Source organism: Macaca fascicularis, chromosome 10, assembly GCF_037993035.2.
Source record: "Macaca fascicularis isolate 582-1 chromosome 10, T2T-MFA8v1.1".
In the NCBI taxonomy this organism is placed as follows: domain Eukaryota; kingdom Metazoa; phylum Chordata; class Mammalia; order Primates; family Cercopithecidae; genus Macaca; species Macaca fascicularis.
The window spans coordinates 119,797,329-119,825,118 of record NC_088384.1 but is presented as its reverse complement, the minus strand read 5'-3'; the positions used below and the strand labels follow the sequence as shown (position 1 = coordinate 119,825,118).

Here is a 27,790-nt window from a genome sequence, read left to right as displayed (position 1 = left end):
TCAGCTCCTTCCCTGAGGCCGGCTCTCGTCCCGTCAGGCGCCGCGCGGGGTTAGCGCGGGGTCAGCGGAGGTCAGCGGGGGTCAGCAGCGGCGGCTCCGAGGTCGCGGCGGTCGCAGGTAGGCCGCAGGCTATGCGGTGGGGCGCGAGGCCCGAGGGGCGGCCCAGAGCTGGAGGTGGGACGCAGGTGTGACAGGAACCAGCTTTGGCTGCTTGTCGGCGAGCCTCCAACCTGGCGGCCGCGGCATGGGGCGGCCGTAGCCGGGGTCCCCGACGCGGGTTCTTTCTCCGCGGGAGTCGTTCCCTGCCCGCCGCGCGCCGCCTCCGGGAGCAGCCGGGCCGCTGCGCACCCGCCCTGTAGTCCGCTTCCCGCTGGCCGTCCCCGTTTTAAGAAATGGGTTGATGGGGCGTCCCTGGGGAGCTCCTGGGGAGCGCGCCGGCGGCTCGCTGCTCCCGGGTGGGGCGCGGGGGCCCAGGCGGGGCTGCCGCGAGTGTGTTCCCCGTTCCGCGCGCGTGAAGCGTGGGAGCGAAACCTCGGGGGAGGGCGGGAGCGCAGCGGAGCTCACCGCGAACACCCGGCTGGGTGGTCCCGCGAGCAGGGGAGGGACCGGAGCCGCTGCGGGTTCGGAAAGGTCGCAGTCATTGCTGTGAGCGGAAGGACGGAGTGGCGGCCGGCCTGGGAGGAGTTGCAGGGGTGCGGTGGAGGAGGGAGAGTCGGGAATGGCCCCCAGGCTCTGGTCCTGAGCGGCCAGCTGGACGTGGGGCGCCCCTGACCACCGTGGAGAAGCCCGGGGGCGGGGAGCTGCGTTCCGGCTGCACACTGACACATGTTGGGGCGCCCAGGGCAGGATGTACACGCTGCTGTCGGGCTTGTACAAGTACATGTTTCAGAAGGACGAGTACTGCATCCTGATCCTGGGCCTGGACAATGCTGGGAAGACGGTGAGTGCCCACTCCCTTGCCCGCACCTTTCCCACGGCCGGGTGGCCCCCGCTTCGGTTTTGTGCTGTCAGCTGCATGTTCACTACCCAGATGGAATCCACATTTCACCTGAGACGACAGGATTGTCACCACCAGCTTCCTGAAGAGCAGAGTGTTGCTTTGTTTCTGTTTTTCTCTCTTAAGGAACAGGCCTGAGGAAGGATATTTGGGAAGCCAGTGTAGCCCCTACTTGATGTGTCTGCCTCTCCCTCTCTCCTCAGACCTTCCTGGAACAGTCAAAAACCCGGTTTAACAAGAACTACAAGGGAATGAGTCTATCCAAAATCACCACCACCGTGGGTCTAAACAGTAAGAGGTCTAAACAGTAAGGGGTCTAAACAGTAAGGGGTCTAAATAGCAGGCTGTGGGTTTGGGGCCTTGAGGATGCCGTGACGTTCACAGTCCAGCTGGCCCTTGGCCACAGCCCTGTCAGTCCCCTCTCAAGTCTCATTTGAGTGGCACCAGCATGGTTTGCTCCATCCCCCGGGAGAGCTGGGACTGGGTGTGTCGAGGACCAAGGTCATGAGCCTTGCCTGTTTCCTCCTCTCCCCAGTTGGCACTGTGGATGTGGGAAAGGCTCGGCTCATGTTCTGGGACTTAGGAGGGCAGGAAGAGCTGCAGTCTTTGTGGGACAAGGTAAGACTCCCTGGTCAGGACCACCCCCCCTCCAGCCCTTCAGTGCCATTTCTTTCCAGAGGGCACCCTTTGGGCCCTTCCTCAGCAACTTTCATTACCCACTTTGTCCCTGGGGGTTTCTCTCTGGTCCTGTCCCAGGTTCCCGAGTGGCTCCCTGGTTTGTCCCAGCCGAACCCTTAGCTAAAGTTGCCCCAAAAGTGGTGGTAGGGGAGTTTCCTACTTGGGAGTTCCCTGCAATGGGGCCAGTGGAGATTCCAAGGAAAGAATCACTAAACGCCAAGGCGATCAGATCAGAGCATGTATTAGGGAACTCGTTGACAGAGTGGGCATCCTCAGGTCAGGGCACGCGTTAGGGGAACCTGTTGACAGACTGGGGCATCCTCAGGTCAGGGCATGCGTTAGGGGAACCTGTTGACAGAGTGCAGCATCCTCAGGTGACCAGCAAAGGGAAGGGTGTGCTCACTGGTCCTGTCCGAAGCTGGGAGAGCAGGGTGTGGCGTTTAAACGAAAATTTAAGGAATTGGGTTCAGGGCTGGGGCTAATTTGTTTCAATGTTTTGAAACCTGAACATTATATTAACAACCTAAACATCTTACAAGTGTCGGAATGTTCAAGCCCTGGCTTGGGTTTGAGCCTAAGGGAAACCTCGTTGGCCAGGTCAGAGAGGTCAGGGCAGTCTGTTTCTTTCTCAGTCAGGACAAGACAAAGTGTGGGGACCCGGGGACCCTGCACTTCCCCAAAGCGAGTGCCTCCTTTCAGCTCAGAGATCTTGCTGCTCACCACCAGGACACAGAAATGGCAAAGACCAGCCAGATGTGGGGAAGGCACAACGGCTGCCTCTCCCCGATGGGGTTACCTCAGTTCTAGCTTAACATTCGTTCTTCCGTGGTCACCAGAAGACCTCCTCAGGGTCCTGCGGCAGCGGTCTCCTCGTTTGACGCAGGTTTTGGGCTTTTCTGAGATCCCAGTGTGGTGCCCCTCCCCCACACCCCCCAGACTACAGTTTCTCTCCTTCTCAGCCTGGGCCAGGCACCGAGTCCAGCACTGAGCAGGGCAGAGCCTGTGGCTTCCTGGGGCTCCCTGCCCTAGGCTGGCACAGTGGGTGTGGGGCGGCCCCGGTGCCTTGGCTTCCCTGATGCTTGCCAGCCGCCAGCTCTAGAGTTGAATGCCCAGGTCCTGATCTCCTTTTTGATCTCAGTTCCTCTTGCCTAGGCCCCGCCGAAGTGTCCCCTCCTGCCGTGACTTCTAGCCAAGAGGTCATTTCTCCCATGGCCAAGTGATCTCTGATAGATCCTGTAGGTCCACTGTAGTCAGATGGGACAAGCTGAGTCAGAGCCTGGGTCCAGTGCCCAGCGTGCTTGGGGAGGGACAAAGATGATGATGATCTTGTCACAGGCCAGTGTCTCAGGCACAGATGCCGAGACAGGTTGAGCTACAGGATGCATATTGGGGGTCAGCATCAGGAAGGCAGCGAGGATGGGAGAGGAGAGGTCGATTCAGGCAGCAGGATCCGCGGAGCTGTGGTTGGCCCAGCAGGGAGCTCTGGAGGAGAACTGGCTGTGCTGGGCCATGTGGGGCCAGGCTGGCCGGGACTTCACGCCATGGCCCGGTGGGTCTCCAGCGTGGGCTGCCCTGGGCAGGTGTGACCTGGCAGCATGGCTCTTTGCAGCCAGAGTGGGTCCCACAGAAACCAGAACGAGGCCATCCGCTGGTACAGTGTTCTCCAGCATGAAGCAAGAATACACTGGGGCCACAGACGCCTGCACTGGCCGCAGCCGCAGCCTTGCATGGACCCACACTTCCATGTCGGAGAGGGGCTCCTCCAAGGTCCCGAGGGTCTCTCTTAAGGGGAAACTGGAAGAGGGAGACTTAAGGGGGCCGCTATAGCTCATCCTTGCTGCTGGTCTTAGGGCTGCATTCTTCCTTGAGTGTCCCCCAATTCACTACCACTTCTGCTGGGGTGTGATTTCCTGGCAGTCTGAGTCCTTCTCCAGACGCCACCTTGGTGGGGCCAGTGGCTCTCTGGGTCCCCAGCTGTGGGATAGCAGCCCCGTCTCCTGCCCACCAGGGTCTCCTAGATACGAGGTGCATTTCATGCCCGTGAGGCAGCTGTGGCTCATCGGCAGCTGAGTGTGTGCTGCTCTAGTGGCTGGGACGCCTGACCCTGCTGAGCTCAGAGCTGGGAGGATCAGCAGCAGAGACCCCCCCAGGAGGGACCAGAAGGGAGGCCTCTGCTCCCACCCTGGTTCCTGTATCCTCTGCATCCTTGTGCAGAGCGAAAGGGCTATCACTGGGAATTGGCCTCGTCCTGGGGCTGGACCCCGGGCCGGCGTCCACGTGTGGCCTGTGCCAGGACCTCAGCTCCTGGGTTCTTTGCTGTGACACTAGTCTCTCAGGCTGGCTGGCACTTGGCAGTTGGGGAGCTCCCATTGCTGCTGGGGAGAAGCACTCAGACCCACAGTCCCTCTGATTGCTCCGCTGGGGTCAGCTGGCCAGCCAGGAGCCACGCTTGGACATTTCCCTCTTCCCCTCGTTGTGGGGTACCACACAGTGACCACTGCTGTGACGCCTCCACTGGGGCATGGGGCTCTAGGTCCTGCCTGCACTCAGCCCTGAGGTGCCACTCCCGTCTCACTGCAGCCCTGCTGGGCTGTGTGCCTTGTGCCTGGTAGGTGTGATGGGTGGCTCTGACCACGTGGTCCCATGGTCCAGGACCCGGTTGCACATGAACCTTCTGCCACCCTGTTCAGAAGCCCCGGGGGCCACGTGGGGATTCTCTCACTGGGCTTGCTGCAGCCTCCACAGAGCTGCCCCTCCCGCCGCAGAGGTCTCCGCCTCAGGGTCCGCCTGCTCCTGGGTGTCAGCAACAGACAGTCTCCACACTGCAGGGTCCCCTGTGGGGCTGGTGGCCTGTGTGTGGCACCTGCCTGTGGGCCAGAGAAGCTCCTGGGGGTGTGGGTGTGGGGGGCCTCGCTGCCTGCAGAACCCTGGAGGACGCCTGGCCTTGGGCTTCTTTCTCCACTGTGAGAAGTGCAGGTGCACAAGCTTGTCTGGCACTGGGATGGGGTTGCCTGGTACTCCGTGCGCGGACACCCTAAGGATTTCGGAGAGTTGGGCGGTGCCTCCTGACTTCTCACGCTCGCAGGGGTATGTGTGTCTTAACACACTGACCACCAGCTTGTCCTACCTGGTCAGCATCCAGTTCCAGGTCTCTGGGACCTCATGCCCAGGCAGGACAGCTGGCACAGCCTGGAGGCAAAGTGGCAAATGTGAGCTGTTTGCTCCACGTGGACGCGGAGTTTCCTGTATTCTTTTCTGATTCCGACAGAGATGCACTCATCTGGTCCGGGGCTCGGCACTCGTACCTGAGGCCACAGGGTCTGTGCCCTTTGTTGCCTAGCAGTGTCGCCAGCGAGCCCAGGACTGACCAGCCCAGCCTGCAAAAGTCCTGAGTTCAGTGACTCTGGCCCTGTCCTGGCAGGGAGGGCTCGCCTCGTAGATGGCGCTGGTCAGTGTTGTCATCCGCATGGCCACAATCCCTCCCCGCACGAGGTGCTGGCACGGAGCCCCACAGGTGCACTCCCTCGACAGGCCAGGCTGTGGTTTGTGTTCCTCCAGCCCCCAAACCCTATCTTTTTTTTGAGATAGGGTCTCTCATTCTCACCCAGGCTGGAGCACAGTGGCATGATCAGAGCTCACTACAGCCTCAACCTCCCAGGCTCATGCCGTTCTCCCACCTCAGCCTCCCAAGTAGCTAGGACTATAGGCACACATTACCATAAGCTTTTGTAGAGACGAAGTTTCACTACATTGCCCAGGTTGGCCGTGAACTGGGCTCAGGTGATCCTCCTGCTTCTGCCCCCCAAAGTGTTGGGATAATTGTGAGCTACCATGCCTGGCCCAATCCCTGTCTTTCACTTTTTTATCTGGCCACCATCAGGCCAAAGGTTGCAGGCAGGTTCTTAGGAACAGTGCCTGGGGGCACCTCCACCAGATTTCCCCACAACCCCGGAATGCATCCCAGAAGGGTCTTGCAAGCGGGAGCTCCTCTCTTGCCCATTCCTCATGTGAGCCCCCCATAGTGGCCATGACACAGACCTGGCCCCTGGCAGGGTGGGGACTGAGCCCCAACTCCTGCTTCCTCCCAGTATTATGCAGAGTGTCACGGCGTCATCTACGTCATTGACTCCACCGACGAGGAGAGGCTGGCCGAGTCCAAGCAGGCGTTCGGTGAGTGCGGCCTGGCTGCTCTGGGAGGGGTGGATGGTGAGTGGGGGCAGGTCCAGCTTGGGCAGCTCTGTACCTGGGGCTGGCTCAGTGTCTGGTCAGAAGCGCTCCTGCCTCATGGGCAATGGGGGGCAGAGGGAGCAGCTGTCGGCGTCCACGGCTGTGGGCCCCAGGGCAGTCAGAGGCAGGATGCTGGGTGTGAGGTGCTGCCTCCTGCCCCCCCAGAGAAGGTGGTGACCAGCGAGGCGCTGTGCGGTGTCCCTGTCTTGGTGCTGGCCAACAAGCAGGATGTGGAGGTGAGCCCCACCCCGTCTGCTGCAGCAGCTTCCCAAGTCCCCAGACTCCCCCACAGCAAGGGGAGCAGTGTGTGCACCCAGACTCCCCAGGCCCAGGCCCAGTGACCGCCCAGGGGCACAGAGCCATTCTCAAGGCCCGCCCTGCCCCCGGCAGCTTCCCAAGCCTGGTTCCTCTCCGGACCTGCTGCTGCCAGCCCTGGAGGTTCTCCCACCTCAAGGCAGGCGCCCAGTAGGCCTCTTCCTGCCATGCAGGGCACCTCTCCCCTAAAGGCGGCCGTGTCTCAGGAGCGTACGACTGAGCTGTGGGGAGACCCAGATGAAACTCAGAGCTCAAAAAGTGATGCTGGGGCCCTGGTGGGAGTCAGCTCTGACCCTCACTTGTTCCTGCTACGCTTGGAGGGGGCATCTGTGCCAGCCCCACCCCCAGGGCAGCCCCTCAAGACTCCTCTGAGGTGCTGCTGTCCCCTGGAGCACTGGCCACACTGAATTCTTGCCATCCTCTTGGAGTGGCTTCCACAGAAGCAGTGCAGCGTCCAGAGGGCCAGGGTGAATCTTTACTGCCCGCCTTCTCTGGGGCGGCTCTGTTGCCCCCAGCCTGTAGGGCTGGCCTCCCCCACAATCTCAGCTGACAAAGAGGGCCACCTGGTGTGGGGCAGGGGTCTCCCCTCAGAGGAAAGGGGAGGGCTGCTTTTGAGGACTGGGCAGGTGGTTGTGAGCAGAAGTGACCATGATTGCAGACTGCCCCCATCGCCGACGCAGGGCTCCCCCCCACATCATCCCTGGCCATGTGGCCCAACGCAGGGCTCCCACCCCTCCATTATTCCCAGCTGTATGGGCCCCTGGGACCTGCCTCCACCACTGCCCAGGAGGCATCAACCCTTGGTGCCCCACCTTGGGCCTCATGGTGTCCCCCAGGAAGGGGATGGGGGTGGATTCCTTGCAGCTGTGTGGACGTCTAACGTCTGTCCCAGGCACTACCAGCCACGTTCAGCCTCGGGGTGAGCGCAGGGTCCTCACCGCTATGGCCTCTGGGAGACACTGGGACCCTCGTGGAGCTCTGCCTGTTTTTCTGGGGTGAAGGGCATATGCCCTTCTGAGAGTCCCAGGCCCACAGGCAGGACAGGGCCAGACGTGGGGGCTGCTCCTCATGGCCTTGCCTCCCCCAGACGTGCCTCTCAATCCCTGACATCAAGACGGCCTTCAGCGACTGCACCGGCAAGATCGGCAGGCGGGATTGCCTGACCCAGGCCTGCTCGGCCCTCACGGGGTGAGTGGAGCTGCACCTGCAGGGGCTTTGGGGACCAAGGCCAGCCCCCTCACACCCCCTGTCTTCACAGCAAAGGGGTGCGCGAGGGCATCGAGTGGATGGTGAAGTGTGTCGTGCGGAACGTGCACCGGCCGCCGCGGCAGAGGGACATCACGTAGGCGCGGCCGCGCTGCCGTCGGGACGGCTGGTGCCCGGTGCTGGAGGAGTGGCCTGTTGGCTGCTCGTCTGGGGGGTGGGTTTGCTTTGCTTTGGGGTTCTTCCATTTCCTTTGTTTTCTCGAAGACAAACTTTCCTCTACGTCTGGAAAAGTGTAGGCCTCGGAGGTTTTGGAGGGGAGTCTGGCCGCCCGGCTAGCGCCCTCTGGCGGCAGCCTTTCCATGGGGCGCTGCGGTGGCCTTTCTGGGCCCTTTCGGGGGGGTCTGAGGGAGACCTGGTTGGGAATTGGGGCTCCAGTGCTCAGGCTGGCTTGGACTGCCTGGGGACAGCCCTGTGGGGCCTTTGGGAGATTCCGTGGCTGCATGTCCACCCCATCGAGAAGGAGGCCAGTCAGCTATGGCTGCCCTCTGGCTTGTGCCCCGTGACCCTGGAGGTGGTCTGGGGCTGATCTTGCTTTAAGGAAGACCCAGGCCATGTCCCCAAAGGCCAGCGGGGGCCCTGGATTCTGATGCAGCCTCGGGACAGAGCCGAGGAGGCCTGTGAGGGAAGACATACACTCCGCACCTGAGCCTGGCTTTGCCTCATCTTAATCCCCTGGGAGGGAGCTGATGCAAAAAAGCTGAGGGGGCCTCTGCTGGGAGTGGCTGTTTTTGTGCCCCAGCCCTGCAAGTGGGGAGTGTGTGGGGGGGTCCAGAGCCCTCTCCCAGCCAGGAGAGAACCTCCTGGAGGGGTTCTCTGGGGGGCCCTGTGTCAGTGCTGTGCGGGGCCTGCGTCCCCTGCTTGGGAGTGAGGCTGATCCTGGGGCCCTCCCTGCACAGCCGCCACTGGGCCTGCTGAGCGCTGTTCTTCCTCAGTCTGGCTGTGGGCAGGAGCCGCCTGCCCAGTGCTGCCCAGAGTGAGTGCAAAATAAAGACGGCAAGTGTGGGTCTGTCCATCCCTTCCCTCCTGGAGGGCTGAGGCTTGGCTCCTGGCTGTTGGACACGGTGACTGTGGCACTGGGCTGCTCAGGGGCTGGTGGGCAGGTGAGGGGCTCCCCAGGTGGGTCTGGAGCCTGGAGAGTCCAGGCACTCCCTTCCTGCAGATGTGGGAAGGACGTGGGGGGCCTGGGAGGAGCTGCTGGGAAGGGGCATGAGTCAGGGTGGGGGTGGCACAGCAGCTGCGGGGCTGTGACTCATGGGAGTCGGGCCCTGGAAGTCCCCGCGTCATCTCCAGGGGACCCTGTGTGTGTTTTGCAGGTTGGTTCCCAGGACCTAGGGGGCGGGGCCTCCAGCCACGGGAAACTGGCCACGCAGGGGAGTGTGGCTGGGGAGGGGAGTGTGGCTGGGGCGGGGAGTGTGGCTGGGGCGGGCCCCCAGTTGCTCTGGATGCATCTGAAGGCTTCAGAGCCTGCCCCAAAGGGGAAAAGCTTCACTTCCCAGGAAGCATGGGAGGCCTGGAGGAGGTGTTTGGCAGGGCTCCTCTTGGGAAATCCCCTGAGAGTTGGGAGTGGGAGGAATTCAAAAGAGGGGGTTAGTGTGGGGCCCCGGCGACTGGGGCTGGCCTGAGCCCCGTCCTGTTCTTCGAGCAATGATACCCTCCCAGGCCTTGACCCTCCCTGAGCTTCAGGGGCCCCCGCCACGTGCCACAGCCAACGGGAGCGTAGAGGAGGCACTCCCAGTGATCCTCCCTGGGAGGGTCTGAGGTAGGGGAAGCCCCGAGCAACAGTTCTGATGGCAGCCTGAGGGATCTGGGCACACCGGGCGGCTCAGGTGTCCGCGGCTGCCCTCCCAGTAGCTGTGCAACTACAACCAGTTTTATGAAAAGGCTTTATAAAAATAAGCTTTAAGAAATCTCATTTCTTCTATTAAAAAAGCCGCTTTTAGTGCAAGTGGGGTGCCAAGGATGTCGAATAAATAAGGGGGAGAGGGGGCCAGGATCAGTGCCCAGGGAGGAAGCGCTCACGGACGCTCCGCTCCAGCCCGGGCATCCTGGCCACACGCAGTGCCTGCAGCAGCCGCACCAGAAGTGCCCCGTCCTGCGCCTCCAGGAGCTCCGTGAGCCGCTGTTGCAGCTTCAGCCGCAAGGCTGCGCGGCCCGCCCTTGGTGTTGGACCCCAGCCCCCCGGGGTCTCAAGGGCCTGCAGCAGCCGCTGCAACCTCTTGATGGAGATATCCTGGAAAGCCACGAAGTCGATGACGGCACGCTTGCACTCCTCAGTTCCTGTAGTGGGTGGGGAGGCAGCAGTCCCCTCATTTCACCCACAGACACTGGTGGGGGCCTGCCGAGCACCCTGTTTTCTGGGCCCCACCCAGGGGGTTTGCAGGAGAGAAATCCCTGTACAGTGAGCCGTGCTGGAGTGAGCACTGCAAGGGTGGGGACTGGAGAAGGGGCAGGAGCCTTCAGTCAGCACAGTGGAGCAAAGGCGTGGGGGCAGGAGTGGCCACTCGGAGTTTGGCTGGGAGAGGCAAAGGGGCCCAGGCAGGATCTTAGGGCTCCTGGGCCACTGGAAGGGGCTGGTTGGGATCTGCAGATGGACTGAACCTGACTTCGTGTTAACCACTGTGGCTTCTTAACAGTGGCTAACATCGGGCCTCAGTTTCCCCATGTCAGAGGGGCCAGCCACCTTCCTCTCGGGCAGTTACGAGAGTTAACATCGGGCCTTGGTTTCCCCATGTCACAGGAGCCAGCCACCTTCCTCTCGGGCAGTTAGGAGAGTGCTGCCCACCTTCCCAAGGCTCCCCAGGGGAGGCTCTGCCCTGGCTCGGATCCTAATCCTCAGCCACCCCTGAGGGGGCAGACTTGGTGGGGATCTAGAGGAGGGACCCCTGACCCCTCAAATCCACTGTGGCCCCTTCCCCGAGGCCAGCTGGCATGCTTCAGGCTAGATGCACGTGTAGGGGCTGGAGTGAGGGCACAAGTGGGCCTGGCCTGCAGTGTGCTACTCCCTCAGTCCTCTGGCTCACCTGGTACCCTGGTGCTGAGGGGGAAGGCAGTGCAGCTGGTGCACAGGGCGTCGTGGGAGGAAGAGCCTGGCACGTTGAGGGCCAGGCCCAGGGCCGTGCAGTTACGGTGGGGCTGGCACTGCTCTGAGCTGGAGCTGCTGGCTGAGAAGGTGCCTGGGGGGCACGGCTGGCACTGCGTGTTCTGGCTGGGGGTGCCTGCAGCCGGGAGGGAAGAACAGGGTCAGGGGAACTGGTGTCCTAGCTCAGGGTGCAAGCCTGGGACCAGCAACCTGACCCCTGCCACACCTCCGACCACCACTCCTGGGGGCCCTTCCCCTCGCGCAGCTCTCACCCGGGGCCATCACGCCGGTGCCAGGTGGACACAATGCATGCTCCAGGCAGAAACCAGCGTGTGCGAAGAAGCCGGTGCGGCAGCGGCAGGCGCGGTTGTGGGTGGCGTGGCAAGGCCGTGCCTCTTCCTCGCGCTCCCCGCAGAGGACGTTGCAGTAGCGGCAGCGCTCCAGGTAGTTCCAGAACTGCGTGTAGTGGCGTGGAGGACACGGGCCACACGTCGTGGGGCTGTCTCGGCGGCAGGGCTGCTTCACAAAGGTGCCTGGGGGGCACTGGGCACACACCAGCCACTCCCCCGTGTCTGTGTCCCGCCAGGGGTAAGTGGGTGCCTCTGTCGCTCCACGCATGGCCGGCACCAGCAGCAGGGCGGGCAGCGCCCACACCAGGCACAGCAGCAGCAGGCCCGGCCCCTCCAGCGCCCTCATGGTTCTTGCTGGAGCAGGGAGAGCGTGGCTCAGCGCGGACACCGGATCCTGCTGTGCCTGACCAACATGCCGCCGCCTCTGCCCTCCCTCCGCCTGCGGAGGGACTGCCCAATCCCCAAGCCCATCCTGCTGCCGCCCTATATGGGCAGGGAGAGGGCTGGGCCAGCCTCACCACGCCCCATAGGAACTCCTCCCTCCCCAGACAGCCCCCCTCACCCACCTGGTACCATCCCTCCCCACAGCTCAGTCCAAGGGTGGTTCTGTGAGGGGCTTCACCAGCCAGGGAACCGCCCTCCTCAGCACCTGGGGCAGCTCCTGACCCAGCAACCAGCCCAGGCAGCTGGTGTATTGGTGGATCCCCCCACAGTTGCAGCTTGGCTGCAGCAGTGAGGATGAGGGCAGGGCTGAGCCCACTGTGGAGGAAGTAGTGTCACAAGGCAGGCTACAAGGGGCCTGTGCCAACTCCCTGTCTCTCCTCAACTCCCACCACCAAGCCCAGGCCACGAAGACACCGTCCGGGGCACTGCCAGCACTTTTATTAGAGAACCCTGTCGCCTGATGAAAAGTGGACACATGCCCACGGGGGTCTCCTTCCTGGTGAGGGGCTCAGCTGGGATGCCCCCGTGGCACCACTCACAGGCCGGGAGCCAGGGAAGTTCTGGGGAAGCACCTTCCCAGAGGCCCACCCCAGACCCCAACGTAGCTCAGGGCTTCTCAGAGGGAGGCCCAGATCCAGTCCCACTGCAGTGGGGCAGGCAGGCAGGCATGGGCTGGCCTATTCTGTTGGGTGGTTCCTTGGCCCACCAGAGCTGGACAAGCATGTGATCAAGCCACGTCGGGTGTGCTGAGGGCCTCCGTGGGCACTCACTGGGGCTCTGGCCAGAAGACCTGCGTGACGCTCTGCTTCCTGGAGGCGGTGTGGCAGGATGGGCACGTCCTAGAGGCCTGTAAGACAACCGGCCCGCTGGACGCACCTGCCAGGCGTTGCCACCAGCCCACCACCTGGGGCTATACCCGGCCCTTTCCCCCTCAGCCCACCACCTGGGGCTACACCCAGCAGGAACTGTAGTGACCAGGCACCAACCTGAAGGTGCCGTTGCCAACAGGCTTGGCAGCGCTGGAAATCACAGGCAGGGCACTGGAAGGGCACCACATCCTCCGCCCCACAGCCCTGGCACACACAGCCTGCTGAGAGGGGCCCGCTCGGAGCTCCCGCAGCCTGCTGCCCAGCAAGGTCTCTCCCAGGAGGCTCACCCCACTCAGATGCTGCAGGCCCGTGGGGAGGTCCTGGGGACTGGCTGGGCCCTGCAGCCTCACCGCCCGCCCCCACAGTCCCTGCTGGCCTCTGTCTAAGGAAGGTCGAGATCTCGCTCTGGGTCTTTCCGGGCTTCTCGGACCGTGAGGGGCCTGGAGACGGAGACTGAGTCTGAGCAGGGCCTGGGGCTTTGCTGCTCACTCCCAGGGCTGCATGCGGTTGGGGCACTGTCAGGAGCAGCCAGGCAGGCGCCCTACCTGGTTGGGGAGCCCTGTGGGTGAGCACAGGAGGCACGGCAAGACTCTCCTCCTGGGGTCCTGGTGGCTCCGTGCCCAGGGAGGGTCTGCCGGTCAGGTCTGTGCACGTCTGTGAGAAGCGCTGCTTGTGGTGTGGACGCACAAACATGCTGAACCCTGCGGGGAGCTTCACTCAGACCCGGCACGGTCCCCACCCTGCCCCTGCCCCCGCCCCCACCCCACTGGCTGTCCCCACGCCCACCCCACTGGCTGTCCCCACCCCCACCCCACTGGCTGTCCCCCACGCCCACCCCACTGGCTGTCCCCCACCCCCACCCCACTGGCTGTCCCCACCCCCACCCCACTGGCTGTCCCCCACCCCACTGGCTGTCCCCGACGCCCACCCCACTGGCTGTCCCCCACGCCCACCCCACTGGCTGTCCCCCACGCCCACCCCACTGGCTGTCCCCCACCCCCACCCCACTGGCTGTCCCCCACCCCACTGGCTGTCCCCGACGCCCACCCCACTGGCTGTCCCCCACGCCCACCCCACTGGCTGTCCCCCACGCCCACCCCACTGGCTGTCCCCACGCCCACCCCACTGGCTGTCCCCCACGCCCACCCCACTGGCTGTTCCCACGCCCAGGCCACTTGCTCTGCAGCAGGGGGAAGTCCTCCGGCTTTGCAGTGGTCAGGGCGGCCAGCACGGCCAGCACCTTGTCGAGGTCATCGTCTTGCTTGTAGGCTGTCAGCGCTGCCAAGAGCTGGCTACAGCCTGCAGACCCCAGGGCCCTGCGGACATCTGCCAGGTAGGTGCTCACGGCGCGCTGGCCCTGCTTCCCTGCTCTGGGCGCTCTGGACCCCTGCTGTGGGTGGCTGCCAGGGCCTCCTGGTGTGGGAGTAGCATGGCTCAGAGTGGCGCTGGGGCAGAGGACTGAGAGTCCCACCACCCTGCCTGCCCTTCCTCCCACGAACTCCTGGAGAGCTGCTCAGGACAACTGCGGGGTACAGAACCGGGAGCCCCCACCAGGAGATGCTCCCCACAGGGGCAGCTCCACTGGCACCTCCGGTTCAAAGGCTCAAGCCACACTCAAGTGTTAGCCTCATCAAGCCACTGAGGAACCCACCAAGTCACAGGCTGCACACAGTTCAGGACTCAGCTACCTGTGGGGGGTGGTCTGGGCGACAGGTGGGGCCTGCCCTGGTTCAGGTGCTCTCGGGGGTCCAGCTGCTGGGCTGCAGCCTTGGACACAGTCAGCTTGGGATCTAGCGCTGTCCTTCCTGATGAAGAGATGGAGAGCCACAAAGCTGGTCCCAAGCACCTGGAAAGTTCCCCCGGGGAGGGGGAAGGGCTGGCTGGGGAGGCCAGGCCTCACCCACCTCGGACCAGGGCGGGAAAACCCAGGCAGGCACACGTGCCCAGGTGCCAGGGGCAGCAGAGGAGACACCAACTGCTGGATGGGGGCTGGAACAGTGGCAGGCAGGCCAAAGCCCTGCTCAGGAGCTTAGAGCCCCAGGGTGGGTACCAAGCCCAGAAGGGGTCTGGGGTCTTCCCAACAGGTTAGGTTCCCCGCTGGGTGAACCCTACACTGGAGGAGCTCTATGGGGGCTGTTCGTTAACAAGCACGAACACAGACACTCCCACCTCTGGAGGCTTGGACTCCACCCTAGGCAAAGGCAGAAGTAGGGAGGACGGGAGGACAGGGATCTAGGGGTCTAGGACCCTGGCGTGTGCAGTGGACTCCCCAGGGCTGTGCATGGGGGGCAGGGGACACGTGTGGCAGCTGGACAGGGCTGTGCGTAGGGGTCAGGGGCTATGGGAAGGGTAGGGCCCTGCGTGGAGTTGCACAGGGTCTCCCCAACAAGTGATACTGCTGCTGGTGGTGGGGGGTGGCCCCCATCACTCCCACACGGGAACAGAGAGGCGGGGCCACGCAGGGCCCCAGGGATGCCCACCCCAACCAGCCAGGACTCCGGTGCCTTCCACGGAGGAGTCTGAGGGTCCCACCCAAGGCCCCATTTACCAGTGGGGTCCAGGGCTGGCTGTGCCCGCTGCCTTCGGGGAACGCTGTGCTCTGGCCGGTAGCCGCAGCCCCGTCCCGTCAGCTGGATACAGACCTCCTCAAACTGCTCCTTGTGGTGAGGCCGCACAAACTGGTAGAAGCCTGTAGAGGAAGGGGTGTCTGTCCCCATCCGCCCCCTTTTCTCTAGAGAACAGAGACAACCTTGGACCCAGATGGCCCCCACCCCACACAGCGGCAGCACTGCCCTCAGGATGGGCGGCCCCTGCAAGCCAGGGCACCTTGGAGCAGGCTGTGCTTCTTGGGGTCCTCAGCAAAGAGGGGGCCGAGACAGGCGGCCAGGGCGGCGAAGTCATCGGAACCCTTGTAGTCCTGCAGGGCCTGGGTGAAGGTGGCAAAGTTGGCTTGGCTCAGTTCCTGCTTCACAGCCACCATGAAGAGCTTGGCCCTGTCCATCTGTGCACCAGCCACGGGCTCCTCCTGCAGCACACAGGCCCGAGGCTCCATCAGGGCCAGCCTCATCATCCCATCCCTGCAGCTGCAGAGCCTTCCTTGGAGCATTGGGTGTTCCCCGGGACAGTGATTGCTGAGCGGGGGCTGCTGCCTGAGAAACTGGTTGGCTGGATGGACACGGAGGTGCTGCGGGAGGAAAGCTGCGGGGCTGGGCCTGTCTGGGTCACACAGTGAGAGGCTGGCAGGGAACCGAGGGCAGCGAATGGGCAAAGGGTAGACTGGCTCTCCCTCAAGCTGGGGGTCCTCTCTCCTCCTCCCTAAAGCCCCCACCCCACAGCGGACACAGCTGAGGCTCCAGGATGGCAGATCATAGGGAGGGGCTTCCCAAGAAGCGGTGTTCATCTCTCCACACACCCCAGACCAACACGGAAACGTGGAAACCAAGGCAGGGGCAGCCCCGGCACTCCCCACCCAGGCCCTCAACAGCCCAGGCCCCTCGGCAGCCGCCCACTTCCTGATGGCACCAGCCCTGCCTGGGCACCACCCAGTTCTTCCCAGAAGCCAAGGGACATGGACAAAGGCTGCCACACTTGGGGCTTTCCAGCAGGCAGGGGGCTTCCTGGCTCCGACTATAACTCGGTTCTTTCATCCAAGGCTGGGAATGGGCTGCGCCCCTCGAATGAGGCAGGTGCACGTCCACACTTGAGGGAAATGCCAGGGCCAAACCCAGTGCTGCAGCCCCCAAACCAAGCCTGCCTAAGGGCGGGGCCTGATCCCAGCTGCCCTTGAGCCCTTGGGCCGACAGCTTCACAGCCGCCCTGGACATCAGCTCCCGGGGGTAACTTCCCTGGTCCCATCGGGCCCACATCCCAACTTGGCTGGGGGCACCCAGGGCCGGGTTCCCACACGTGTCTATGGTGGTCGGCACAGGTGCAGGGACAGCTCACGCACCAGGTGGCTGACCAGCCGGATCTTCTTCCTCCCTCCTCGCAGCTCCTCTGCCGGCCTCTTCTCAGCCAGGAGGGACAGGGTGGAGCAGCTGTGGGCCTGAGGAGGACACAGCTGTGGTTCCAACCACACACTCCAGGGCCCCAAAGCACCTGGGCCCACAGGGAAGATGGCCCCAAGGAGCCCTGAGCAGTAGCCAAGACGAAGGTCGGGGGAGGGGCGCGGCACACCCTGGTGACAGTCCCACAACTTGGTCCTGTCCAAGTCACGCCAGCGGCTCATGAGGCTCACAGGTGGTGACACGTAAGAGCAGGTCCAGGAAGGACAGTCCGACCACAGCGAGGGGCTGGCAGGAAGGGGACACAGGTGTCTGGTGCCTGCACCCGGGGCTCACTCCAGGAGCCTGAAGGGCAGGGACAGGCAGCAAGAGAACGGCCCCCAGCAGGAAGCAGGGAGAAAGCTGAGAAATTATGGGCTTCTGGGGCAAAAGGCCCCAAGGAGGAAGGAACCTGGGTCCCAACCGCAGCACATTCCTGGAGAAAGGCCAGCCTCAGGCACAGCCAGGGGCAGGGGCACCCGACCTTGAGTGCCCTGAGCCAAGCTGACCTGCCAGAGAATCAAAGTGATGTGGGGGCACTCGCTGAGGGCCAGGGCATGCACCACCTGGGAGCCAGCAGCCTGTGGGTGAGGCGAGGTGGAGGGCACACACACAGCCAGGCAGCCGGGATCCCTCACCTGCCTGCCCACCCCACAGGCAGGGGATTTACAGGGGTGTGTGGGGAGGTGCCTGAAGTCAGATGGGCGGGGTGGGGTTGGCCTCAGGAGACAGAGGGTCTGTGTCCATCCCAAGGCCCTGGAACTGCACCTGCTCCTCGCCAAGGTCCCCGGCCCGCTGTTCACTGTGCTCCAGGGCGGCCAGCAGCCCCCTGGGCCTCTGCCGGGCAGGAACTGGCTCCTGCTCATACTCCACACACAGGCTACTCTCGGGGTCCCCGGCAGCTGGTGATCCTGCAGAGTACCCGAGTGCGCAGTGAAGCCCACCGTGGGGCCCCAGCTGGGGGTCCCTGCCTATGACGGAGCCCCTCCTGAGGGAGGGTCCCAGCATTTGGGGGCCCCTGCCTGTGGGTGTCCTCCCTGCTATTAGGGGGAGTCCCAGCCTTGGGGCGCGTCTTTGCCTGAGGCCTTCTCTGCCTGTAGGGGAGGGTTCCAGCCCGTGGGAACCCCACCCTAGGAGGCAGACACAGCCTTTGGAGGTGGGAGGGGCAGTGCATAAAGCCAGGTGAGCCGCCTCCACCCTGGGCGCCTGGTGCCGCCCGCCCCACACCACCTGCCCCGCTGCCCGCCCCGCCCGCCCCACACTGCCCGTCCCGCACTGGCCATCTGCACCTGAGGACCTCTGCTTCAGGCTGGGGACATGCAGGTCCAGACTCTTAGCTTTCCTGGTGGAGAGGAGGGGGTCAGGCGACTTGGCCTCCCTGACAGCATCTTCTCCTTCACGCAAACTGGGTGCTGCAGCCCGGGGGGCCGGTGCTGGCATCTGCAGAACCACTGGGGGTGGGTGGGCCCATTTCTGGCTCCTCTGGGGACAACACCCTCATCCCCTCCCTGGGCAGAAACTCACAGTTCGCTCGGCAACACGGAAGAACTGGGCCACGTCTCGGATGACGTGGCCGAAGTTGTCGTACACCCTGACGTGAGGACGCACCCAGGAGGGCAGCTGGGCTCTGGCATCAGCAAAGGCGAACCTGGGGGGTGGCCACAGCCCTGCTGCCCTGCCCACAGCCGCTTCAGGGGGTCAGTTCACCCAAGTGAAGACCCTCATCTGCCGCAGGGGCCTCAGGCTGACCCCGAGTCGCCAGAGAGGCTCTGGGGTAGACGGGGCCTCATGTGGGGAAGGAGTCCAGGGCCCAGTGGGATGTGGCCGTGTCCCCTGGCGCCACGCCTGCCCCCGGACTGCACGCACCTGTGGTCACAGAGGAAGACAGCCCCGTAGTCCTGGCGGTGCCGGATCACTCGCCCAATGGCCTGGTTCACCGCCCTGGACGCCTGCTGCCGGTACCACTCCTGCCCAGAGAGGAACTGGAGGGCGAGGAGGCTCAGTCACAGGGGCTCCCGTGGTCACAGGGGGGCTCAGTCGCCAGATTGCCTTACCCCAGCCCCGCCCTGCTGTAACTCACCTGGCCCCCAGCCCCACCCTGGCCCTTCATCTCGTCCAGGAACTGCATCTTGAGGACAACCCGGGGGTCCATGCGGGGGGGGTACGGGAGGCCCGTGACGATCACACCACGGCCATTCGTGTCTGAGAAATCCAACCCCTCGCTGGCCTGGGGGACACACCAGGGAGCTGCCTGGGGCCATGGGGGCTCCTCCCCCCGGCTGCCCATACCCAGCCCAGCCACCTTCCCCGAGGCTCCAACCCCAACCAGGGGTGGGAGGAAGCCCCATCTATGGGTCAGGACCCCACTTGGGGTCCACAGCTCCCAGACGCCACCTCCAACTCTCGTGGCCAGGAACCTCCTGCATCCTGCCTGCCCGACCCAGAGCAGGGCACGCTCCCAGCAGGCCACCAGTGCTTTGCTCTTGTGGGGCCCAAGGAGGGGACCAGGCAGCCCCCAGGGCCCAAAGTCAGCTGGGGAGCCATGAGCACCCACCGGGGAACAGGCAACCGGGTCAGGACAGAGGGCCCCAGAGAGCTCACCTTGCCCCGGCACACCGCCAGGAAGGTGGCGCCGGTGGACCCAGGGGCAGCAACCCTTGCATAGTAAGCACTGATGGTCTGGAAGGAAAGTTGGTCAGGCTCAGCCTGGAGCCCACCTCGGCCCCTTCTTCCCCCATGAGGGAGACCCAGGTCTCATCCTCCAAGATGAAGGACTATCCTAGCCAGGAAGGCCAACCGGGTTCTGGAAGCTTCTTCCTGGCACGGATCCCAGGCTGATCCTGCGCCTGCTCAGTGCTTCCCAGAAAACACGGGGAATCCCAGGGCCAGGGTGGCCGCCGGCTATAGCTCCTCAGGCAGGAGGACCACTGTCGCCACACCCACCCAGTGCTGGGGGCTTTGTAAGATAAGAGGCAACACTCAGGGACAGGAAGGAAACGCAGGGGCCCTGAAGAGGCAGGCGGGAGCCGCCAGAGCCCGTGGTCAGGGCTGGTGGTCAGCCTCGGGGAAGCTGTGAGGGGCACGGGAGGCACGAGGGGGCAGCAGACCCAGAGCCCCGGCCAAGTGCTGACCTCGGAGAAGCTGCCTTTGCTCCTGGGCTCCACAAACAGCGGCTTCAGTGCCTCCATCTTCCTGGCCAAGTCGCGGGCCTGTGGGAGGAAGAGGCAGGGACACGGCAGCCCTGGTTACGCCGCCGATCCGATGAGGGCAGGCAGGAGCTGTGGCCACTGCCTGCTTCGTGCTCCAGCCCTGCCCTCACCCACCCCACCCAGGACACACAGAGGAGACATACTCGCCAGAACTCCAGGCTCTTCTCCATGACAGGATAGGAAGGGAAGAAGATCAGCAGCCCGTAGGGCACCACGCGGGCGATGTTGCCTGGAAGTGCAGGGGCTGGGGTCAGGGCAGGGGCGGGGCGTCTTCCGGGGTCCCTACCAGCTCTTGGGAGCAGGGTCCAGGATCCAGGATGGGCACAGCTGGGGTGTGCCGGGCACTTACCCAGAGCCTTCCCCAGGGAGGACAAGCACTCCTCAGAAAACCTGCACAGAGCCGAGAGGCCACTGCTCAGGGCCTCAGGGCTCAGTACTCCCCGACCTCGCACCCCAGCACGGCCCAGGGACAGGCCCTCACCGTCTGTCAAACGCAGAGCTCAGCTGGGCTCCATCGGGACCTCTGGGGACGACCCCCACCCAGATCTGGTGCTTGTCGATGATGTGTGGGTTCTCCAGGCAGACCGGGAAAGGGCTGAGCGTGGCCGGAGGGACAGACAGTGGGGAAGGACACCAGCACCCCTTTAGCCCTCAAGGCCCGAGACCCCCAGTGAGGCCCAAGACCCCCAGCACCCCGGCTCATGGGGACCCCCAGCACTCCCACCCCACTAACGTCACAGGCGTCACCAGTGCTTAGGCCCCTGGCAGGGGTGGCCCGTACATCTGCATCTCCAGGGCAAAGGAGGACACCGGGGCCAGCGTGCCGCTGGTAAGGATGAGGGAGCGGACGCCCTGGCGGACCAGCTCGCGCATGCTGTGGCCGGGACTGAAGCACCAGTAGCTCAACACCTTCCCTGTGGGGCGGAGGGGAGCAGGGGACACAGGGTGTGAGGACGGGACTGGGGGCCTGACCGCCTGCCTCTCTGCCCATCAGCCTCTCACCCACTGGCATCAAGCAACTGAGCCGCCCACAGCCACCCAGGCCCAGCGTGCAGAATTCAGAACAAAGGAGGCTGCCCTGAGTGTGAGCGCAGTCTGCCAGCTGGGGTCCCCTCTGGGGGACCGGGGGTCCCGGGAGTACGAGGCAGACCCCAGGCAGATGCTGGGGACACCTCCAGAGAGGTCAGCCCACTCCAACCCTAAACTTCTGCAGAAACGGTGACATGCAGCTCAGGGCAAGCTCATCCCGCCAAGAGCGCACGGGAAGCAAGCGCCAGCGTCCCGACATTCCAGGGACGCGCACAAGAGGAAGTGCGAGTTCCCCGCTCCGCCAGGAAGCCTCCGAGTGGCGTCAGCAGCGAACAAGGGCACCGGTTCAAAGGAAGTTCCTAGAAGTGCTTGACTGACTGACCGCAGCGGCCGCGGCCTGGGGAGGAGACTGAGCCTGGGCACCGGACACCAGGAATTAAACACGGCACAAGCAGAACGATGCTGACTGTGACTCGGGGTCAGCAGGGACAAGGCACCTCTCCCAGCAAAGGTCACTCCGCTTCCTGGGGCTGAGCGTGCCCTGCAGCGGGGGAACTTCCCGACCTCCACCTCCAGGAGCTCATTTCCTACAAACGCCCAACGCAGGGAGCGGCTGCTTCTCAGAAGTCAAGTGACGTCACAGGTCAATGGAACAAATAGATTCCAGGCCCTCAGGATCTGTGCGCCAGCTGCCTCAGGCACGCGCCGCCTCCCACGACCCCCCAGGATGGACGCTTCCTGCCGGGAGACGCCTTGCCACGAGGCCATCACCGAGTCACCGACCGGGGGTCAAGCCACGCAACCCTGACGCCCTCCCGGCCCTCCCCTTCCGGCTCGGCCAGGCAGACCAACCACAGCAACCACGCGGGGGCTGCTTCAGCCAGGGCCACGTCGTGCCACCGCGGGCCAGAGAGCTCTGAGAAAGAACGTTCCAGAGAGGAACGAACCAAGCCCAGAGGCAAGGCCCCACTGGAGCACGAGAAGGGGCAGCAGCTCCCACCGCTGCCGCCACAAAGCCCCCCTTGGACACCACATGGCCGGGTGGGGCCGGACACACTCCAAGAACCACAGGACTCTGGACACGGAGCCGAGGGCCCACTCACGGGCCCCATCCACACAGGTACCCGGCAGCACCGACTCGAAGACGCCACAGAGCACAGGAAGCCAACAAGGCACGTGGGGCCTCAGGGCCGAGCGCACCAGAGGCTTCGGACAACAGGGCCAGTCGGGCCCCCTTCAGATGAGACCCTGAGGCTTGGCCCAGCCAGGCGCTGGGTGGAGGCAGCAGGGAAAGCTGTGCCTCACTGTGGGGCTCCGTGCTGACGGCCTTGGCATAAACCAGTGTGTCCCAGCAGGAAGGCCTGGCTGAGCTGTGGCTCTGCCGCCACCAACCAGGTGACTCTGGGCAGGTCACGGTGCCATCAGGCCCTCTCCCATGTCTCTCAGTAACTCCAGCCTTCAGAGGGACAGTGAGGAGAACGCTCTGGATTGGCCTGGACATGGAGAAGGTGGCCAGGCCCAGGGGGGCAGGAGACCCACGGCTGGCCACGTGCCTAGCCTGTGGCATGCTGGTGCTGAGCACCACACCCGGGCGGGCGGGGAGAGTGTGGGCCCAGGTCTGTACCTCGCTTTCTGGCTGCAGTGGTGCTCCAGGCATCAGACCGCTGAGCCGTCCTCCGGTGACCAGCATCAGGATGGACGTGCACCTGGAGGGGACAGGACCAGAAGTGTGGAGACCCCACCCATGTCCTGGGGGCAGCCCCTTACCTTTCAGGACTGCAGGACCCCCAGCCCCACCTGCCTCCTGGAGGTGGCCCCTACCTTATAGGACTGTAAGGGTCCCAGCCCTGCCGGGGAACCACGGCTGCCCTCGGAGGGGTCCACACTAAACACAATCTGAAAGAGAGGAGGTGCAGTCCCGTGAGGAGCCTGAGGCCAGAGCCCAGAGCCCTGGAGGCCACCTGATCTTCTGCGGCATCAGCCCCACACACGGAAGGTCACAGGACACCCAGAGGTCATCGGTTCACCAGCCCCTGCCATCATGCAGCCCCAGGCTGATGGACAGGAGCTGGCACCTGCCTGACCCTTTCTCCTCCCTGGAGGGACCCCCGGTGAGCTCTGTTCCCCCTACGCAGGCCATCTCCGTGCACTGGAAACGCGGCAGCCCGAGAGGCCTCTCCTCCCACCAGCTGGCCCAGCCCTCCTCTCTGTGCCCCTAAGGGTCCCAAATTAATCTAGAAATTCAACATGGCCTAGTGCAGTGGCTCACGCCTGTAATCCCAGCACTCTGAGAGGCCGAGAGGGGCGAACTGCCCGAACCCAGGAGTTCGAGACCAGCCTGGGCAACATGGTGCAACCCCGGGGTCTCCACCAAAAAAATATGAAAACTAGCCGGGCGTGGTGGCACGTGCCGTGGTCCCAGCTACTTGGGAGGCTGGGCTGAGAGGATCCCCTGAGGCCAGGAGGTTGAAGCTGCAGTGAGCTGTGATGGTCCCACTGCACTCCAGACTGGGCAACAGAGAGACACTGACTCAAAAACACAGGAATTCCACACATTCCAGTCAAAATCACAGCAAGATTTTTAAAGGAAGCAGACAGGTTGACTCCAACATGCATCATGGAGAAAACATCAGGGCAGGTTTAAGAAGAACAAGAGGCCGGGCGCGGCGGCTCACACCTGTAATCCCAGCATTCTGGGAGGCTGAGGCGAGAGGATCACCTGAGGTCAGGGGTTCGAGACCAGCCTGGCCCACACAGCAAAACCCCGTCTCTACTAAAAATATGAAAATTAGCTGGGCGTGGTGGCGTGCACCTGTAATCCCAGCTACTCAGGAGGCTGAGGCAGGAGAATCATTTGAACCCAGGAGGCGGAGGTTACAGTGAGCCAAGATCGCACCACTGCACTCCACCCTGGGCGACAAGAGCGAAACTCCGTCTCAAAAACAAACAAAAACAGAAATTGGTTCTGGCCGACACCAGGACTTACGACAAAACCACCACGAACAAAACAGTGAGGAAAACAGTGTGGCAGGTGCCCAGCGGAGTTGGGAGAAGCCGAGCCACTCGGTCAGCAGACGGAACCACCGGTGTGGCGTGCTGGGAAAAATCCAGGTAGAGTCTGCCTTTCACACCCCCACAGGTGACGCCGGAAGGCGCAGAGGCCCCGACACAAAGCTCCGCCACCCTACAGTGCAGTATGGAGAACACACAAGACCCAGTTTAGCATCTTGGTCAGGGGATACAAGCTCAAGACAAAAGTCTGATGACAAGGAAACATCTGTTCACCAAACCTGTCGTGAAAATGGAAAAAATGACCAGCACGAGACCAGGAAAGAATATGTTGGCACGTGTTCCTCAGATCTTACAGAGAACCCTGCAAATCAACGGGAAAGGGACGATGCCTGCACTAGGAAAAGAGCGCGTGATGACCCTTCCCGGAAAAAGAGCCGGAAATGGCCAGAACAGGAACGTGAAGCCCCAACAGGCTCCGCAGAGCGGCCACATCAGCCCAGCCGCCGTCAGAGCCCTGGAGAAGCCGAAGGCTTGAGGGAGTTCTGCTGGGAACATCAAGAAGCCGGAATCGTTCACAGAAATGCGGAGAAGCTGAACTGGAGAACACGGAGGCCGGCACCGCGGCTGGGACAGAGACCGGCAGCGTGCGTGGACTGCGCACGTGTGCACGTGCCTGGGTATGCACAGGAGAGAGAAACTTCCTTCCATTCCTTCCTTCCTTCCTTCCCAGCCATTTTCACTGTCAAGACAGCTAAATACAAGGCCTTGCGTTTTACCAAAGCATTTGGCCCACAGGGATGGAAACAACAGAACAAATTCACCATGACACCAGGGGCTGCCATGAGCAGGGGCTGAGGCTGCCTCAGGAAATAGCTTCCCTCAAAAAGCCAGCCCTCTGATGGGCAGGCCTGGAAGCTCTTACCTGTAATCCCAGCACTGTGGGAGGCCAAGGTGGGCAGACTGCCGGAGCCCAGGACTTTGAGACCAGCCTGGGCAACATGGCAAGACCCATCTCCACATAAAAATTTAAAAAATTAGCCGAGCGTGGTGGTGCACGCCAAGACCCCATCTCCACAAAAAAGCTTTTAAAATTAGCCGGGCGTGGTGGTGCACGCCTGTGTTCCCAGCTACTCAGGTGGCTGAGGCAAGAGGATGGCCTGGGCCCAGGAGGCTGAGGCTGCAGTGAGCTGGTGACAAGGCCCTGCACTCCCGCTGGGGTGACAGAGCGAGACCCTGTCTCAAAAAAACACCACTACAAACCGCCCCGTGCTTCAGCCCCAGGGCAGCTCAGGCAGAGAAGGAAGGGGACCCACTAGTCTCACAGGGGCCCAGCAGTGACTGGCTCCCCAGCACGGGCCAGCACTGCCCAGAGTTTGCCTCCAGCTAAGCTCTACCTCCCCAGCACACAGCCTGGCCCTGCCCGGACTTGCCTCCAACTGAACCGTGCATCCCACATCCTCTTCCTGGGGCCACTAGCCCCACTCTAGCCCCACTCTGTCCCCAGGGTCACCTGTGCCTCAGGGCTGCAAGTCCAGCCCAGCAGCAGCCCTATGAGCAGTGCCCACACCTGCAGGGACTCAGGAGCAGCCGAGGGTGAACACGGTGTGCAGTCCCCAGGGTTGGGAGGAGCTGAGTCATCTCCCAGTGGCTACTTAGAGCAGCAGCCAAAGGAAATTCCAAACCAATGGGGTGAACAGGATTTGGTTCCAGAGTGTGGACACTTCTCCATACTGGAGCCTGGGAAGCCACATTCCAGGGAGGGGCAGGCCCGGGCCAGCTCACACCTGCCCTCCAGGCCCTGGGCTGCAGGGCTGCCTCGATGGCCATGTGCTGGAGGTGCTTTGAGTGACCCATCAGGACATGGAAGCAGGTCCGCCTGGCAGGTGCACGGCCTCCTGCTTGAAGAGCCAACCACGCTCCAGGTGGGACGGCAAAGCAGCCCTTGGCAGGCAGGAGCCACAGAGAGAGGGGTCTGGCCCTGGGATGCCCACCGTGCTTTTGGGGAGGAGCTGGGAGACATAGCAGTGCCGTCTTTCCAGCCCCAGCTGCCACACAGAGAAGACACTGGCTGTGGCATCACTGGCCGCAGAGAAGGCCACAGTGGAGGTAGGGCTGAGCCTGGGCCCTACCACCTGCTGTGCCCACCCCACCTGGTCCCTGCCCAGGTCTCGCCCCCGCTCAGAGCCACGTCTATGAAGAAGGCAGTGCCTGGTCGTCCTGGGGCCTGCAGCTCCACGCCCAGTAGCATGCACAGAGCACCGCACTGCATGCACAGGCCGGCCGTACATTCCAGGGTTCTTCTGCGGCCTCCCCCAGCTCAAGCACCCCCCACCCCAGGCGGACACTCACGAAGTTGTCACAGAGCTGGGCAGCCCCACCTAACCCTGCCATGACCTCGTGTGGCCAGGAGGTTCAGTGTGGGCAGCACAGAGGCAGCCTCACACGGCTCCACACAGCCACCTGTGCCTCGGTTTCCCCAAGGACTGATGGCCTCCCAGTCAGGGACTTGTGGGTCTGCTTCTAAAAAATGCACCGAGGTCCAGGAGAGGCAAGTGTGTGCCCAGAGCACCCAAAAATGGGGCTTGCCCTCCACAAACCGCACAAGCCCCTCTGCCTCAGGGAAAGCAGGTGCTGCCACAGGCACAGAGCCAGGAGCAACCTCACATGGGAGGGGACGGGCATCGCAGGGCAGGACGGGGCCAAGAAGGGGGCCAGGGCCGCATCCCCCATCATGGGCTCGCAGGGACACCCCCGCCGGCAACCTGCAGGGTCCCCGTTTGTCTGTCCCTGGAGAAGCTGTTCAGGAAGCTACGTGTGTCCAGAGCTCTTCATCTGCGTGCAGCTGGGGCTGCCAGGAGTGGGTCCCCCCTGGCCTGAGGGCCCGGACAAGGCAGGAGCGGCTCCCTGGCCCCCACTCCCCTTCACGTCCTCCCCCACCAGCATCACCCTGGGCACGTGCCACCAGACCTCGTCCTCCCCCATCCCCGCGGGAGGCCCAGTGTGGGTTTGGGTCACAGGAAAGGAGCCAAGCGTTTGCCTATCGGAAACAGGTGGTGTGGGGGCCGTTCTCCCACCCCCACATCTAGAGTCAGTAACTAATACAGCAGGAGAAGGCACCCGCCCAGCTTCCATCAGGGAAGGAGACGCCGGAGGAGCAGGCCCCACCTGGATGATGTCCGCCAGCTTCTGCAGTCCGGCCGTGTTGGTGAACACTCCAGCACCTGGGGAGGTAGCATGCCGGGCGCTGACACCCGCACTGCAGGCAGGGGAGGCCCCGACCCCAGCCCCCGCCCTTCCAGCCATAAGCCAGCTCAGCCCGACTGCCAAGCTCCATCTCCTGCCCAACGGAGGGCCCAGGGTGGAGCGCAGTGTCCACTCAGGGCGGGCAGCTCGCCTGCCCTTCCCAGCAGCCAGGAGAGAAGCCATGCAGGGACAGCGTCTCCAAGGGGGCCGGTGGAACTTGAAAAGAGGCTCTATGGTCACCTAAGGTTTGAAGCAGCAAGAGCCGCCCTCCCCAGCACCTGGGAGCACAGCAGAGGCCCCAGCGGGCCGGCATCTCAAACCAGAGCAGCCCATGACGACACTGCCTCTGGGCAAAGCCTCTGGACCCCACAGCTCTGAGAAGCAGAACTCAGGGTGTGTGGAGAAGCCTGAGGCCCCACAACCCAGCCAGGGCCTTGGGCTGCTCTTCCTTAAAAGGGGAATAATGGGATGAGTCTGCAGGACGAAGCCGCCAGCTGCAGAACTGGGACAGGCTCTACGGCAGTGGGCAACCGGCACTAACGCCTCCACGCCCCGATCAGGTGAGGTTCTGTGAGCCTGTTCCTGCTGACGGCCAGGTGATGGCCAGGCGAGCCCTGACTGCCAGGATGGAGGCCTGCTGCACCCCCTACGCCACGTCTGCCCACACCAAGGACCCCGCCCTGGCACTCACGTCCGGCCAGGTGCTGGATGATCTGGTCCAGCGAGTCCAGGATGCAGCCCTTGGTCTGAAACGTGATCCGGGCTTCAGCAAACAGCTCAAAGATGTAGCTGCGAGGAGAAGAAGGCAGGCTCGAGCCTGGACAGGGGATCAGGCTGCAGCTTTGGGAATTGAAGGCAGCAACTGTGGAAGCTTCCTTCCCTCCGAAACAAACTGAGCCCTCCAGGGGACGCCGGCATTGGGGGTGAGAGGCCTCCGCCCTCAGGAGCCTCCAGATGGGAAGAGGAGGCCTGGCCGGCACAAGAACAGCACCAAGGAAAAGCCGCCTCAGGGCAGAGGCTGTCATCAGA

General features: G+C 63.4%; 3 protein-coding genes across 47 annotated transcripts in view; 1 reads left to right on the top strand and 2 right to left on the bottom strand.

The window, feature by feature from the left end:
* The first annotated feature begins 55 nt into the window (after positions 1 to 55).
* Positions 56 to 8,493, top strand: ARFRP1 (ARF related protein 1). Of its 6 annotated transcripts, none has more exons than XM_005569600.5 (8): positions 56 to 117; positions 847 to 940; positions 1,201 to 1,288; positions 1,533 to 1,615; positions 5,764 to 5,845; positions 6,068 to 6,138; positions 7,305 to 7,405; positions 7,476 to 8,493. In XM_005569600.5, exons 2-8 carry the CDS (start codon positions 848 to 850, stop codon positions 7,561 to 7,563), a joined length of 606 nt encoding a protein of 201 aa, XP_005569657.1. In that variant the 5' UTR covers positions 56 to 117; position 847; the 3' UTR covers positions 7,564 to 8,493. The 6 variants fall into 6 exon arrangements, with proteins under 6 accessions (XP_005569657.1, XP_015285612.1, XP_045220110.1 ...); XM_015430126.4 differs by having other exon boundaries at positions 842 to 940; XM_045364175.3 differs by having other exon boundaries at positions 56 to 174.
* An 859-nt stretch (positions 8,494 to 9,352) lies between these two features.
* On the bottom strand, positions 9,353 to 11,338 carry TNFRSF6B (TNF receptor superfamily member 6b). Its single transcript, XM_015430125.3, has 3 exons — positions 10,835 to 11,338; positions 10,504 to 10,698; positions 9,353 to 9,760 (listed from the first exon to the last, which is right to left on the bottom strand). The coding sequence occupies exons 1-3, from the start codon at positions 11,256 to 11,258 to the stop codon at positions 9,477 to 9,479; spliced, it is 903 nt and encodes a 300-aa protein (XP_015285611.2). The 5' UTR covers positions 11,259 to 11,338; the 3' UTR covers positions 9,353 to 9,476.
* Positions 11,339 to 11,777: 439 nt separating this feature from the next.
* RTEL1 (regulator of telomere elongation helicase 1) overlaps positions 11,778 to 27,790 on the bottom strand; it is a 37,745-nt gene continuing 21,732 nt past the window's right edge. For 13 of the 40 annotated variants that reach the window (XM_074005712.1, XM_015430114.4, XM_074005711.1 and 10 more), the window contains 23 exons: positions 27,453 to 27,550; positions 26,684 to 26,739; positions 22,328 to 22,402; positions 22,131 to 22,212; positions 20,259 to 20,391; positions 19,959 to 20,072; positions 19,827 to 19,867; positions 19,621 to 19,706; positions 19,400 to 19,477; positions 18,870 to 18,947; positions 18,349 to 18,495; positions 18,135 to 18,250; positions 17,793 to 17,916; positions 17,558 to 17,708; positions 17,037 to 17,179; positions 16,175 to 16,270; positions 15,052 to 15,250; positions 14,774 to 14,914; positions 13,914 to 14,030; positions 13,405 to 13,638; positions 12,771 to 12,926; positions 12,343 to 12,665; positions 11,778 to 12,203 (listed from right to left, as the gene is read on the bottom strand). In XM_074005712.1, coding sequence (XP_073861813.1) covers positions 12,123 to 12,203; positions 12,343 to 12,665; positions 12,771 to 12,926; positions 13,405 to 13,638; positions 13,914 to 14,030; positions 14,774 to 14,914; positions 15,052 to 15,250; positions 16,175 to 16,270; positions 17,037 to 17,179; positions 17,558 to 17,708; positions 17,793 to 17,916; positions 18,135 to 18,250; positions 18,349 to 18,495; positions 18,870 to 18,947; positions 19,400 to 19,477; positions 19,621 to 19,706; positions 19,827 to 19,867; positions 19,959 to 20,072; positions 20,259 to 20,391; positions 22,131 to 22,212; positions 22,328 to 22,402; positions 26,684 to 26,739; positions 27,453 to 27,550 — 2,869 coding nt within the window. In that variant the 3' untranslated portion in view covers positions 11,778 to 12,122. Of the gene's footprint in view, positions 12,204 to 12,342; positions 12,666 to 12,770; positions 12,927 to 13,404; positions 13,639 to 13,913; positions 14,031 to 14,773; positions 14,915 to 15,051; positions 15,251 to 16,174; positions 16,518 to 17,036; positions 17,180 to 17,557; positions 17,720 to 17,792; positions 17,917 to 18,134; positions 18,251 to 18,348; positions 18,496 to 18,869; positions 18,948 to 19,399; positions 19,478 to 19,620; positions 19,707 to 19,826; positions 19,868 to 19,958; positions 20,073 to 20,258; positions 20,392 to 22,130; positions 22,213 to 22,327; positions 22,403 to 26,683; positions 26,740 to 27,452; positions 27,551 to 27,790 lie in introns of those variants that run through there. The other 27 variants (XM_074005701.1, XM_065523420.2, XM_074005702.1 and 24 more) reach the window with 20 other exon arrangements.

Coding starts and splice junctions, on each gene's coding strand:
- ARFRP1 (XM_045364174.3), top strand. CDS start 132: ATGCGGTGGGGCGCGAGGCCCGAGGGGCGGCCCAGAGCTGGAGGTGGG. Junction 186..841: donor GAGCTGGAGGTGGGACGCAG/GTGTGACAGGAA, acceptor TGGGGCGCCCAG/GGCAGGATGTACACGCTGCT. Junction 5,846..6,067: donor CGAGTCCAAGCAGGCGTTCG/GTGAGTGCGGCC, acceptor CTGCCCCCCCAG/AGAAGGTGGTGACCAGCGAG.
- TNFRSF6B (XM_015430125.3), bottom strand. CDS start 11,258: ATGAGGGCGCTGGAGGGGCCGGGCCTGCTGCTGCTGTGCCTGGTGTGG. Junction 10,699..10,834: donor CACCGGCGTGATGGCCCCGG/GTGAGAGCTGCG, acceptor TCCCGGCTGCAG/GCACCCCCAGCCAGAACACG. Junction 9,761..10,503: donor CCTCAGCACCAGGGTACCAG/GTGAGCCAGAGG, acceptor CACCCACTACAG/GAACTGAGGAGTGCAAGCGT.